Consider the following 14,722-nt stretch of genomic DNA (forward strand, 5'->3'; position numbering starts at 1 on the left):
TACATCACTTCAGGCAGATGTCCTTACCCAGTGAGACCAAGTTAGTATAATTCTCCAACATCACATCTCTGTACAAATCCCTCTGATCGGAATTTAGGCATTCCCACTCCTCCTGAGAGAAGTCTATGGCAACATCACTGAATGTCAATGGCACCTGCAAAGACAAACCCATGTATTATTCATAACAGTAAAGAAAAAATGTTCAAGATGGAATGACCGAATTGCAGTAAGGGGGCAATATAGAAAAACAAATAAGCTGAAGTTACAAGATCATGACACGATTAGATGAGAATAAATACATTAGCTTCTGAAGTAGAGTACCAACACAGTCTTGAAGAATCCTGTTGGAGTGCACAAAATTTCTTTAAAAATAAAGGAAAACTCAAATACCTAAATGTATGAAAATGAATAAAGTAAACAGACTTTCCCAATTAAATGAAACAGTATATATAAGAACATTACCTACTATGTACCCGATTCACATACTATTAGTAAATACAAGTTCTTATGTCTTTTCTCTTCAAGGACTATGTAAAAAGAATTGTTCATTTTTTCTCCAAAATGAATTATAAAATCTCTTACAGCTAAGATGGAGTAACATGGATTGGATTTACCCTCCCATGTGAAATAACAAAAAACATAGACAAATTGTATGAAACAATGGTTTTTGAGGCAGAAAATATTGGGTAGTGATCCCTGAGAGACAAGTAACAAATGAAGTGAGCCTTATGATTGCTTATGAGTGGCTTACTGTTAGGAGACAGTATTACTACACAATTATTAGAATGGCTAAAATTTAAGACTGACCATTTTAAGTGTTGCCGGAGATGTGAAAAAAAAATGGAACTCTCATACACTGATGGTGGGATTGTAAAATGGTAAATCACTTTGAAAAATAGTTTACTGATTTCTTAAAAAGTTAAACATCCATATTCCCCAGTCATTCCACTCCTAGTGTTTATCCAAGAGAAATGAAAACATATGTCCACACAAAAGTTTGTGCATGAAGCAGCTTTACTTCTAATAGCCAAAAAGTGGAAAGAACTAAAAAATCCACCAACAGAGGAATGGATAGACAAATTTTTGTATATACTGAGAATAGAATACTAATCAGCAATTAAATGGATGAGCTAATATATGTAACAATATGGATGAATCTTAAGATAAATATGCTGAATGAAATAAGATTAAAAAGGACACATGATGTATGATTCCATTTATATAAAATTCTAGAAAATGCGAATTAACCTATAGTGGCAGAAAGCAGAACAGTTGCCTGGGCATGAAGGGCAAGTTTGGGGGCAGGTAGGAAGGGGCAATTATAAAGGGGCATGAGAAAAAATTTGGAATGATGGATATGTTCATTATCTTGGCTGTGGTAATAGTTTCACAGGTATATACATAAGTCAAAATTTATCAAATTCTACACTTTAAATATGAGCAATTTATTGTCAATTATATTTCAATAAATCTGCTTTAAAAAGATAAAATACATACACTTAATTATATATCAATTATACTTCAAAAAGCTGATAAAAAGTTTCTATCTTAGGAAATGGAGTTTGTGTAAAATTAAGTAATTTTATCAAAGCATAATATATGTCAGATTATGCATCACAAGCAGTTCCTTTATTCTCACAAGTTAATGTTTTCATTTAGCCCCTCTTAAAGACATCAGATTTAATCTTTCTTAAAGTATTAGGTATTATTAATAATATTATTAAAGTAATATTAAATTTTAAAGTATTATACTATTACGATATTTAGGTTGGACACAAATTCTAACCTCTTCCCCACTGTTCAGTATCATCTACCACTTGTAGTTCTAGATGATCTTCCTTTCTACAATCCCTTACTGAACTCCTGTTCCTAGTTAGAACACACTAATGTAGGATGATCAGAACAATACTGATTTACTCAAGACCAGCAATTTCTCTTTCAATACAAAATTCTCAGTGATTTCTGTAGCCAGGGCCCTGATATCTGTCTGTCTGTCTGTCTCTCTCTCAGCAGGCACCAATAACATTTCTACCCAAACCTAAAAGCTTTCAAAGCTGAGTTCTCATCTCACACCTGAGTCTGAGACCATTCATAACCCCAAACTCCCTTATCTTCCTGGAAAACTAAGGAGAAAGTTTTCTCTCCTGTGGTCAGATAGGGCCACCATTTATTTTCCTTTCCTTTTTTTGTGGGGGGGCAGGAAGAGGGAGAGAGAGAATCTTAAGCAGACTCCATGCCCAGCACAGAGCCCAACATGGGGTTCGATCTCACGACTCTTAGATCATGACCTGAGCCAAAATCAAGAGTCAGATGCTTAACCAACTGAGCCACCCAGGTGCCCCAGGACCATCATTTCTATAAAATAAAACCACAAACCTGACAAAGGAAGCTCAAATATTTCCTTCAAGGTACTTCACTCGTGCACTGCTCCAACACTGCTCTTGAGAAAAGACTGAACACATAGAAGATGAATAATTGAAAATCAGTTAGAAAAAAAGGGAGCAAATGAGGAGGACACCATCCTTCTCTGTGAGGGGAGAAACCATGAAATAGGGTCAGAGATACAGCTTTCCTAGGTAGGAAGTATGGGGATAAAGAATGAAAGTTTTACCTGAGTTAAAAATCATAGGATTTCAGGAGGGAGACAGACATCCACTTACCTGGGCCATGGTTTTCAAACTGCTGATCTTCCTCAGGTTTCGTCTATCAGAGAGGCCGATTTCAGAGAAGCCAGAGCTGGGAGAGGAAAAAGAGGCCTTGAGATCTGGTGTATCTCAGAACTCCAAAAATTATTTAAGGTAATATAACCTTTCTTCGTTCTTCTTTATTCCTGCTTCCCACTGTCCTTGCCCACTCTCTACCCTCCCAAACACATGAACACATGTCAGGGGATATGTGAAGTCTAGACAAACCCAAGCCCTTCCCCATACCTACAGATACAAGCCACATAAGAGTGGATACAGAACAGAGGCACTCTTGCACCAAAGCTAGATCCAGATACCCACACTGCTTTATTTCTCATACTTATCAAGCCAACTGAACCCAGCCTTGGTTGTTCAGTGATACTGAATAGATCCTCATCCAGGCGTATCTTCCAGGGTAAAGACCAAACCACACAACACAAACTGCAACAACCTTCATGTCTTTGGGATGGACCTGGACATGAAATCTTTTGCACCAGATAAAAGACAGAAAACAGTAGGGACCAACCTGGAAATCTTGACCACTGAAAACTGCCTGCCCATGTGAAGCCTTTCCCCTAAGCCAGAACTATGATTCCCAAGATCCTCTGGGCTAACCAGCCTGGATTTCCCGATCAGGATCTACTTTGCCGGCGTGAGTCATTCCCTGTGCCTCAGCAACCAACCCACCCAGTACCCACTAGAGAGGAGTGAATTCATTCTTACTGAAACCATATAGCAGCACATAGATTTTTTGCAACCTTATATGTGATAGGTAGTCTATACACATTGACATTTAATTCCACAATGTAGTTATTATCTCAGTTCAACAGATGAAAAAATGAAAGTTCAAACAATTAAAGACATATCCCCATATCACAAACAATAAAGAGAAGTGATGTGTTTTGAATCGCATTTCTATAGTTATAAGGCCAATATTTCTCCAACTATTGCCTTTTAAACCCAGATTTTTTGTTCCCATGTGTGAAACTTAAGAACAGGTAATTAAGACATCACCTATCAAAAGATTTACTAAAGAGATGTTTTTAAGTAATAAGGTACCATCATTTATAAGTATTCAATTTTCAGATTGTAAAGGTTGATGATGCACCACATATAGTAAGGTTGTAGGGAACGGAGCATTGTTATGGTGTCCTGTAGACTTGTGAAAACCTAGGGCACTTGAGACATGTAAGCAGAATTATGCATAAGAATTTAACCATGAAAGGTGATTTCTGAATCTCCATCCAAAGGAAATAACTGTAAAATGTGCCTAGAGATGAAGAAAGGAATATGATAGATACTAGTGAAAATTTTTAAAAAAACTGGAGAGAAATTTAAAGGTACTAAATCTAAAGGTACTTAGATGGGTGGTTAATTAAATAAACTATAGTGCATTCATACAATGGAAAATGAAGTAGACTTTGAAAATGATTGTACAGACCACTGGTTCTCAATAGTGGAACATTCAGCAATGTCTGAAGACATACTTGGTTGTCAAAATGTGGGAAGGGGTGCCATTGTTTCTATTAGGTAGAGAACCAGGGATGCTGCTAAACATCCTATAACGCACAGGAAAGCCCCCCACAACAAAGAATTATCTAGCCAAAAATATCAACAGCACTAAGTTTGAAAAACCCTGAAGTAAACTCATTAAAGAAAGATAACATAGTCCAGAATCTGTATAATATATTATCCACAATGCCACCTTACAATAACAAATATTAAACATGCAAAGAAACAGGAAAAAGTTAACTGATAATCAAGAAAAAAAATCTCAATAGAGGGTGGGAGGATGGGTTAGCCCGGTGATGGGTATTAAAGAGGGCACGTTCTGTATGGAGCACTGGGTGTTATATGCAAATAATGAATCATGGAACACTACATCAAAAACTAATGATGTAATGTATGGTGATTAACATAACATAAAAAAAAAAATCTCAGTAGAAACAGACCCAGAAATGACCTACATAGTGGAGCTAGTGGACAAGGACTTGAAAACATTATGACTAAGATGCTAAAAAAAATAGAGGAAAACATGGGCAAAACGGGGTGCAAAATGGGTTCAGTTGATAGAGCATGCTACTATTGATCTCAGGGTTGTAAGTTAAAGCCCCATGTTGGATGTAGAGCTTACTTAAAAAGGGGGGGTGGGGAGTGCCTGGCTGGCTCAGTCAGAATACAAAATGAAGTGTATCAATAGAGATTTAGAATCTTAAAGATTCACATGAACACTTTATAACTTAAAATATAATATTGAAAATTAAGAATGCATTGGGTAGTCAATGTAAAGTCAAATTAACAATAATCTTATGCAAAGAGAAAAAAAGGAAAGAACAGAGCAAAATACAAAAGAAATATAGGAGACAGGGCGCCTGGGTGGCTCAGTTGGTTGGGCGACTGCCTTCGGCTCAGTCATGATCCTGGAGGCCCGGGATTGAGTCCCGCATCGGGCTCCCTGCTCAGCAGGGAGTCTGCTTCTCCCTCTGACCCTCCCCCCTCTCATGCTCTCTCTCTGTCTCATTCTCTCTCTCAAATAAATAAATAAAATCTTAAAAAAAAAAAAAAGAAATATAGGAGACAGTCAAACCATGAAATTGGAAACCTAAAAATATAGAACAGAAAATTTATTTGAAGAAATAATGGACAAAAACATCACAAATCTCATGAAATGTTTTGATACATAAATTAAAAAACTCATCAAACCTAACCAGATAAAATAAGGAAATCCATACCTAGGCACAGCGTGGCCAAAGTGTTGAAAAACAAAGTTTACAAATACATCATAATAGTATGTATTTAAAAAAAAGCCTGGTGATGGGTATTAAGGAGGGCACATACTGCATGGAGCACTGGGTGTTATACACAAACAATGAATCATGGAACACTACATCAGAAACTAATGATGTACTGTATGGTGACTAACATAATAAGATAAGATAAATAAAATAAAATAATAAAATATAAAATAAAATAGGGTATCAGTTATAAGAAAAAGTTCATGTCTCAATAGAAACTACAGTGGCCTGAAGAATGGAATTATATCTTTAAAGTATTGAAAGAAAAAAATGACAACTGTTAATTTTATACCCGGAGAAAATATCTTTCATAAATGAAAGTGAAAGAAAGATCTTAGAATTCTAACAAAAGCTTAGACAATTTCTTATTAACAGACCTACAATATGAGAAATACTAAAGGATAGCAGTCAGACTAAAGGCAAATAATCCCAGGTGGAAGCATGTGCAAAAAACTATGACATAGTAAATATATGACTAATATGACTAAACAAATGGACTGTTTAAAGCAACAAAAATAATAATTCTTGTGGTGCTTGTAATATAGGAAGAAGAAATGACAATACTAGCATAAATAGAGTTAAACTATTAAAATGTTCTTATATTATTTGATATGTAGTAAAAGCCCTAATTTAAGAGAGACTGTCTCAAAGATGCATTCTGTAATAGCTCAGTTAACTACTAAAAGAATTATACAAAGATGTACAACCAGAAAAACCTAATAGAAGAGATAAAATGAAATAATAAAAATACCTGATTAATACAAAAGAAGACAGGAAAAGAGGAATAAAGAAATAAAGAATGAACAGGACAAACAAAATATATTTCAAAATGACAGATTTAAACCAAATTTTACCAGTAATTGTAGTAAAATGTAAATGTACTAAACATTGCAATTAAAATCTAAGATTGTCAGATTAGATTAAAAAGAAAAACAGGATCAATTATGCTGCTTATAAGAAATATACTTTAAACACAAAGACAAATATGTGAGACAGTAATAAGAAAAATGCTAGTATTAGTGTATTAATAACAGATACAATAGGCTTCAATGCAAGAAGTATTAAAAGTAATAGAGACATTCATACAATTCAAGAAGAATATAATGGTAGTCCTACATTTCTTATGTACCTAATAACATAGCTTTAAAATACATAAAGCAAAAGTCAACAAAATTAAAGGATAGACAAAGTTATAACTGAAGTTTGAGAGTTTAGTACCCTCCACTGGTAACCAATAACAGGAAGAGAAAAAAAAAATCAGCAGGGCCATAGAAGTTTGAACAAGATTAATCAAATTGACCTAATTGAACATTATACTCCCAAACTATAGACTATATGTTCTTTTCAAATGCTCACAATATATTTATCAGAATATTCTGGGCCATAAAACAAGCATCTATAGATTTCAAATAATTAATATCAAAAAGAAGGCATATATTCTGAAGCCCTTGGAATTAATTTAGAACTTAAAAACAGATATTTCTCAAATGTTTCCAAATATAAAAAGTTCACTTCTAAATAAGTATAGGTACAAACAATGAATCATGGAACACTACATCAAAAACTAATGATGTACTATATGGTGACTAACATAGCATAATAATAAAAAAATAAATCAAAGGAAAAAAATAAATAAGTATAGGTCAAAACCAAATCATAATATGGAAACCAGAAAATATTTTGAGCTGAATGATCATGAAAGTATGACATAACAAGTCTTGTGAGACGCAATCCAACCAATGCTTACAAAGACATTTTTAGCTTTAAATATATTTTTGTTTTGTTTTTTATAAATGCTGCAGATAAATGCCATTCATTGTTTAATCTCCATCATAGTTGTTAGGTGTACTACAGATATATTGACATAGCAAGTAAATTAGTACTGAAATTATGGTGGAAATCCTTTGTCAAATTATGTCCATGCTAAATAAATCTGGAATTTATTTTCTCCCAGTGGATAGCATGAGCATTTTAAAAAATTTTTATTGTTATGTTAATCACCATACATTACATCATTAGTTTTTGATGTAGTGTTCCACGATTCATTGTTTGTGTATATAACACCCAGTGCTCCATGCAGAATGTACCCTTTTTATTTTTTTTAATTATTTGTTTTTTTAAAAAGATTTTATTTATTTATTTGAGAGAGAGAGAGAGCACAAGAGGGGGGAGCGGGAGGGGGAGAAGCAGACTCCCTGCTGAGCAGGGAGCCCGATGCGGGACTCGATCCCAGGACTTCAGGATCATGACCTGAGCCAAAGGCAATTGCTTAACCAACTGAGCCACCCAGGTGCCCTGAACGTGCCCTCTTTAATACCCATCACCAGGCTAACCCATCCTCCCCCGCCCGCTAGAACCCTCAGTTTGTTTTTCAGAGTCCATCATCTCTCATGGTTCGTCTAGCATGAGCATTTGTAATAATTGTCCTCTTATTTTCTTCTTTCTTTTAAATATTCTTTGGCCTACTTCATCCAAACATAAATGTATGTATTATCAAAGTAGAAAGGTTAAAAATCAATGATCTACCTTTGGAAGCTAGAAAAAGAAAAGCACATTTAGCCTATAGAAAGTAGAGCAGGGGCGCCTGGGTGGCTCAGTTGGTTGGGCGACTGCCTTCGGCTCAGGTCATGATCCTGGTGTCCCTGAATCGAGTCCCGCATCGGGCTCCCTGCTCGGCAGGGAGTCTGCTTCTCCCTCTGACCCTCCCCCATCTCGTGCTCTCTCTCTCTGTCTCATTCTCTCTCTCAAATAAATAAATAAAATCTTTAAAAAAAAAAAGAAAGTAGAGCATACTAAAAGAAACCAGTCACATAAAAAACCCAGATATACAACAAAGAAAAATCAATAAAGCCAAAAACTATTTCATTGATGAGATAAAATTGATAAATCTCTCACTATGCTAGTCAAGAAAATAAATGCCAATATCAGGAATATGAAAGGAGATATCACTACATATATTACAGACATTAAATTGGTAACAAATTTCATGAACAACTTTATGACAATAAACTTGAGAATATAGATGAAATTTTAAAATTCCTTGAAAACACAATTTGACTGAACTGATATGAAAATGGAAAATCTGAATATTGTTATATTTACTAAAGAAATAAAATCTTTATTAAGGACTTTCCCATATATGTCTGGTCCAGAGGCTTCAGTGGCAAATTCTCCCAAACATTTAAGGAACTAAAAATACAAGTCAAACTCAGTATCTTCTAGAAAATAAAAAAAATGGACCATGTCATGAGGCATAACTGTGGTAACAAAACCTGACAGGGACATTAATTACATGAAAAGAAAATTACAGTACATCTCTCATGAACATAGATGTAAGCATATTAAACCAAATATTACAGGTGATATAGAGGGCAAGAGAAATTTAGTCTAGAAATATAAAGGTCATTTAATTTCCAAAAAATCAATCAACATAACCTTCCAACCTTAAATAAAAAAAAATGGAGAAAGCCATTCATACATTTCATTAGATGCAGAAACTGATAATATTCAAACACGGTTCATGATAAAAAAAATTCTCAGCAAACTAGGAAAAGAAGGGAACTTCTTTAATTTGATAAAGGGGATCTACAGAGTAAAACTACAACTATAATTATATGAGAGGTGAAATATGGATCACTGTCCTTCTGAGTTCAGGAACAAGGCAAGTTTGTCCATTTTTACCACTTCTATTAAATTTTGTACTGTAAGACCAATCCAATACCATAAGGAAAAAAAGTGAAATGAAAGGTATTGAAGGTTAGGAAAAAAAGAAGTAAAACTATCTTTATTTGCAGATAACATGATTTTGAAAAACATTTCAGTTCTACAATCTATTAGAATAAGTGAATTTATTAGCAAGATTGTTGAGTAAAAGGTCAAAGTATAAAACAATTACTTGTATTAAAGCAAAGTTACTGGAAAATGAAATTTTAAAATCCCAACAGTTTATAAAAAAATCTAAAAAGTACAACGTTTTGGAATAAATCTAACAAAAGAAGGACAAGACTTTTAGACTGAAAACACCAAAACATTAAGGGACTAAAGAATAATTAAACAAATGGAAACATAGTCTATGTTTATGAATTGGAAGACTCAATTTTAACTATCAATTCTCTCTAAATTGATCTATTGATTTGATGCATCTCCAACAGTATCAGCAGGGTTGTTTTTTTTTGAGAAAATTAAAATTAACTTGTTCTTATAATTATATGGAAATGCAAAGAACCCAGAAGAGTCAGGGCAATTGTGAAGAACAAAGTTGTCAAAATCACATTAGATATCAAGATGTGATATAAAGCTACTGTAATTAAAACAGTGATACTGGGGCGCCTGGGTGGCTCAGTCATTAAGCGTCTGCCTTCGGCTCAGGTCATGATCCCAGGGTCCTGGGATCGAGCCCCGCATCGGGCTCCCTGCTCCGCGGGAAGCCTGCTTCTCCCTCCCCCGCTCCCCCTGCTTGTGTTCCCTTTCTCACTATCTCTCTCTCTGTCAAATAAATAAAATCTTAAAAAAAAAAAAAAATGAAAATAGGGTGGAAAAACTTTGGATATAGATAAACTTGTCTTTTGCACCAGATTTTTAAGTTGCAAACTAAAGACCTTTAGTGAGCTGTGGAATAAATTTAAAAGCCTGTAATAAGCATTCAGAAAAACAAACTATCCTGCATCACCAGCGACAAGAAATACAGTTAAATTCTCCTATCCATTAATTCATTCGCAAAGTCAATAAATATTTACAGGTATCTGCCACATCCCTCCACTAGTCTAGGCACCAAGGACACACCAATTATCAAAACAATTAAAATTCTCCTCCTGCAGGGGCGCCTGGGTGGCTCAGTCGTTGAGCGTCTGCCTTCGGCTCAGGTCATGATCCCGGGGTCCTGGGATCGAGCCCCGCATCGGGCTCCCTGCTCGGTGGGAAGCCTGCTTCTCCCTCTCCCACTCCCCCTGCTTGTGTTCCCTCTCTCGCTGTGTCTCTCTCTGTCAAATAAATAAAATCTTTAAAAACAAAAAAAAAACAGTGATACTGACATAGGATTGACAAACAGACCAATAGAATAGAGAGTCCAGAAAGAGACTTGCACATCTATAGTCACAGTTTTCACAAAAAAAAGTCTGACTGCAATTTAGAGCAGAAAGGATAGTCAGTCTTTCAACAAAAGGTACCTGAGTAATTGGCTATCTGTGTGCAAAAACTGATTTTCACTCTGATCCCACTACATACACAGATATAAATCCAAGATGGATCATACACCTAAATTTGAAAACTGAAACAATAAACCTGGAAGAAGAAACAGGAAAATATCTTCATGATCATGGCTATGCAAAATTCTTTTTTTGGTTTAATTTTTATTTTCACTTATTTTAGACTTAGAGAAAAGTTGCAAGAGGAGTAGAGAGAGTTCTTTTTACCCCTGACCTTAATGTTTTTTTTTTTTTTTAAAGATTTTATTCATTTGACAGAAAGAGACACAGCGAGAGAGGGAACACAAGCAGGGGGAGTGGGAGAGGGAGAAGCAGGCCTCCCGCTGAGCAGGGAGCCCGATGCGGGGCTTGATCCCGGGACTCCAGGATCATGACCTGAGCCGAAGGCAGCCGCCCAACCAACTGAGCCACCCAGGCGCCCCATCCCTGACCTTAATGTTAACATCTTACATAGGACAATTATCAAAACCAGGAAATTAACATTGGTACAATACTACGGATGGCATATCTTATTCAAATATTACCAGTTTTTCACACTAATGTCCTTTTCTTTTCCAGGATCCTATACATGATCCCACATTGCATTTAGCTGTTATTTCTCCTTAGTCTCTTCCAATCTCCAAAGTCTTCTTATGGTAATAGTTTTCTTTCTTTCTTTTTTTTTTTTTTTTAAAGAATTTATTATTTTTTTGACAGAGAGAAACACAGCGAGAGAGGGAACACAAGCAGGGAGAGTGGGAGAGGGAGAAGCAGGCCTCCCGCGGAGCAGGGAGCCCGATGCAGGGCTCGATCCCAGGACTCTGGGATCGTGACCTGAGCCGAAGGCAGATGCTTAAAGACTGAGCCACCCAGGCGCCCCTTTATGGTAATAGTTTTCAACTGCTGCCATAACAAACTACCACAAATTTAGCTTAAAACAACACATGTTTATCATCTCACAATTTTTGTGGACCCAGAGTCTGCACACAGTTTAGCTGGATGCTCCCCTTAGGCTGATCTCTGTGAAGTGACAGTGAAACAAGGTTTTCACTGGGCTGTGTTTTCATTCAGAGGTTCAACTGGGGAAGAATCCACTTCAGAGTTTATTCAAATTGTTGGCAGAATTAATTTCTTTGCAGCTATGGGACTGAGGGCCCCTTTTTGCTGGCTGTCCACTGGTGGACACCCTTAGGTCCTAGAGGCCACCTGCAGTTTCTGGCAACATAGGATTCTCCAGCATTGCCACTTACTTCATCAAGCCCACAAAGAGAACCTTTAGCTCTAGTCTGCTATAATGGGGTCTTACATGACATAACATAATCGCAACAGTGACATACCATTTCTTTTACCATATAAAATAACCTTACCACGGGAGTGACATCCCCCTCACCTTTGCCATTTTCTGTTGGTTAAAAGCAAGTAACAGGTTCTGCTTGCACTCCAGGGGTGGGGATTATACTATGGCACAGATACCAGCAGGCAGCAATCACGTGGTCACTATAAAGTCTGGCCACCACACCTATCTTCATGACCTTTTCATTTTGGAGGAGTACCAATCATTTATTTTGTCAAATGTCCTCCACTTGGTTTTTCTAATATTTTTGTAACTGGAATATGGTTGTACAATTTTGGCAGTACCACAATGGTGCTGTGTCCTTCTCTTTGTATCATAAGACAGGGCTAATGACAGCAATGTCTTATTACTGGTGATGTCAACCTCAATGGCTTGATTAAACTGCTTTCTGCTGGGTTTCTCTACTGTAAACTTACTATCTTTCCCTTTGTAGTTAATAAGCACCTTGGGGGGACGCCTGGGTGGCTCAGATGGTTAAGCATCTGCCTTCAGCTCAGGTCATGATCCCAGGGTCCTGGGATCGAGCCCCACATCGGGCTCTGTGCTCAGCAGGGAGCCTGCTTCTCCCTCTCCCTCTGCTTGCCTGTCTGCCTACTTGTGATCTCTCTCTCTCTCTCTGTCAAATAAATAAATAAAATCTTTAAAAAAAAAAAAAGCACCTTGGGTAGTGGGAAATATTTTGACACTGTGCAAATCCTTTTTCTCCTCAAATTTTCACTCACTAATTTTAGCATCTATCAGTTGTTTGTGTGAAACAACTATTACTGTGGTGTTTGCCTAAACGGCCACTTTCTATGTTCCTCTTTCCTTCTACATTTAACAACTGGAATTTTACCGTAAGGAAGAGCTGTCCCTTCTTCCCCAAGAAAAGATGTTTTAAATAGAACAAAAATGCAATAACTATAAAAGAAAAAAATTGGTAAATAGCTCGTTAAAATTATGAACTTCTCTTTGCTATATCATTAAGAAAGTAAGAAGCTGGGCGCCTGGGTGGCTCAGTTGGTTAAGCAACTGCCTTCAGCTCAGGTCGTGATCCTGGAGTCCCAGGATTGAGTCCCACATCGGGCTCCCCGCTCAGTGGGGAGTCTGCTTCTCCCTCTGACCCTCTCCCCTCTCATGCTCTCTCTCACTCTCTCTCAAATAAATAAATAAAATCTTAAAAAAAAAAAAGAAAGTAAGAAGCTATAGGCTAATGAAAGACATGCTTTCGGGCGCCTGGGTGGCTCAGTTGGTTAAGCGACTGCTTTCGGCTCAGGTCATGATCCTGGAGTCCCTGGATCGAGTCCCGCATTGGGCTCCCTGCTCGGCGGGGAGCCTGCTTCTCCCTCTGACCCTCCCCCCTCTCATGTGCTCTCATTCTTTCTGTCTCAAATAAATAAATAAAATCTTTAAAAAAAGAAAGACATGCTTTCTCTATTTCTTTCTCTTTCCACACACACACACACACACACACAGAGGCATACATACATGTTTACACACACTCACAGAGGACTTGTATTCAAAATATACATAAAATTCCTACAAATCAATATGAAAATGACAAAAAAAGACTAAAAAATGGACAAAAGGTTTGAATAGACACTTCGTAAGAGTATATCAACATGGGCAGTATCATATGAAAAGATGCTTACATCATGACTTATCAGAAAAATGAAAATTAAAATCACAACGAGATACTACTACACAGACATCAGAATGACTAAAGTTAAAATGATTAACAATAGCAAGTGATGGCCAGTTTGAGAAGTAACTATATCTTTCAGGGAGTGCAAATTAAGTCAGCCACTTCCACCCTTAAGTATATATCCAGGGAAAACATGAACATATGCCCACAAAAAAACTTGTACAAGAGTGTTCATAGAAGGTTTATTCATAATAGTCAAATACAGGGAACAACCCATCATCATGAGAATGAATAAAAAAAAGTATGGTATGGTCACACAAGGAAGTTTTCATAATGTGATCATATTCTGGCAGGGCTGCTAGAGACAGAATGATGTCTCTTCCTATGAACTCCCAAAGCAGGTCACCTGGATTTCCCTAGTGACATCTCACATCTTCTATCTTACTTATTCCTATTTTGATTTCATTTCCTTGGTGGATAACAGGTCATTTGAGGAGAGCAACTATGTCTTTTTGTCATTATATTCCAATGAGTACAAGCATATTGATATATTGTAAATATCTAGTATCTGACTTAAATTTCAAAACTAGAAATTCATCCTTAGGGAATGACTGTAAAAGGACATAAAGATCTATGCATAATGATGTTCATTATAGACTAATTTAGTTGGGAGTAAAAAATTAGAAACATACCAGCTAATAGTAGGCAACAGGTTAAATAAATTATGGACAAAAGGGCTTGAGGGCCCTGAAAAGGGTGATCTATCTGCATGGTCTCACACACAATTCACAGATATGTCACTAATAGGCAGGACATTTCAGCGAAGGAAAGAAAGGGTCTCATATCTTTAAAATTCGAGTGTATTTAATGAATAATGAGGACACACAAACTCACCTGAACTTTAACTTCTTGATGTGTAACAAAAATTCTTTTTTCTCTCAGTATCGTCTTTTTTTCTTTAGAGACAGGCAGCACTGGGAAAAGAGAAGGCAATCCTGAAACATCAGGATTTTCTTGGATAGCACAGTAACTTAGAAAACACACTCCATGACCACACCCTGTCACCTAGACACCCCCCTCCC

At 36.6% G+C, this 14,722-nt stretch overlaps 3 protein-coding genes across 5 annotated transcripts in view; 1 reads left to right on the top strand and 2 right to left on the bottom strand.

The window, feature by feature from the left end:
- Positions 1–14,722, bottom strand: part of ZNF229 (zinc finger protein 229) — a 474,727-nt gene that overhangs the window by 87,450 nt on the left and 372,555 nt on the right. The gene's annotated exons all lie outside the window — the stretch shown is intronic.
- The window catches only part of ZNF283 (zinc finger protein 283), a 63,253-nt gene that overhangs the window by 45,304 nt on the left and 3,227 nt on the right, over positions 1–14,722 (top strand). The gene's annotated exons all lie outside the window — the stretch shown is intronic.
- ZNF404 (zinc finger protein 404) overlaps positions 1–14,722 on the bottom strand; it is a 29,940-nt gene that overhangs the window by 14,397 nt on the left and 821 nt on the right. Inside the window, exons 2-5 of one of the 3 annotated variants that reach the window (XM_081807072.1) lie at positions 14,535–14,614; positions 2,661–2,736; positions 2,377–2,452; positions 28–154 (exon numbers count right to left, since the gene is read on the bottom strand). In XM_081807072.1, the coding sequence (XP_081663198.1) occupies positions 28–61 (34 nt within the window). In that variant the 5' untranslated portion in view covers positions 62–154; positions 2,377–2,452; positions 2,661–2,736; positions 14,535–14,614. Of the gene's footprint in view, positions 1–27; positions 544–2,376; positions 2,453–2,660; positions 2,737–14,534; positions 14,615–14,722 lie in introns of those variants that run through there. The other 2 variants (XM_081807071.1, XM_081807070.1) reach the window with 2 other exon arrangements.

Source organism: Leptonychotes weddellii, chromosome 16 (assembly GCF_054177405.1).
Source record: "Leptonychotes weddellii isolate Sample4059 chromosome 16, ASM5417740v2, whole genome shotgun sequence".
In the NCBI taxonomy this organism is placed as follows: domain Eukaryota; kingdom Metazoa; phylum Chordata; class Mammalia; order Carnivora; family Phocidae; genus Leptonychotes; species Leptonychotes weddellii.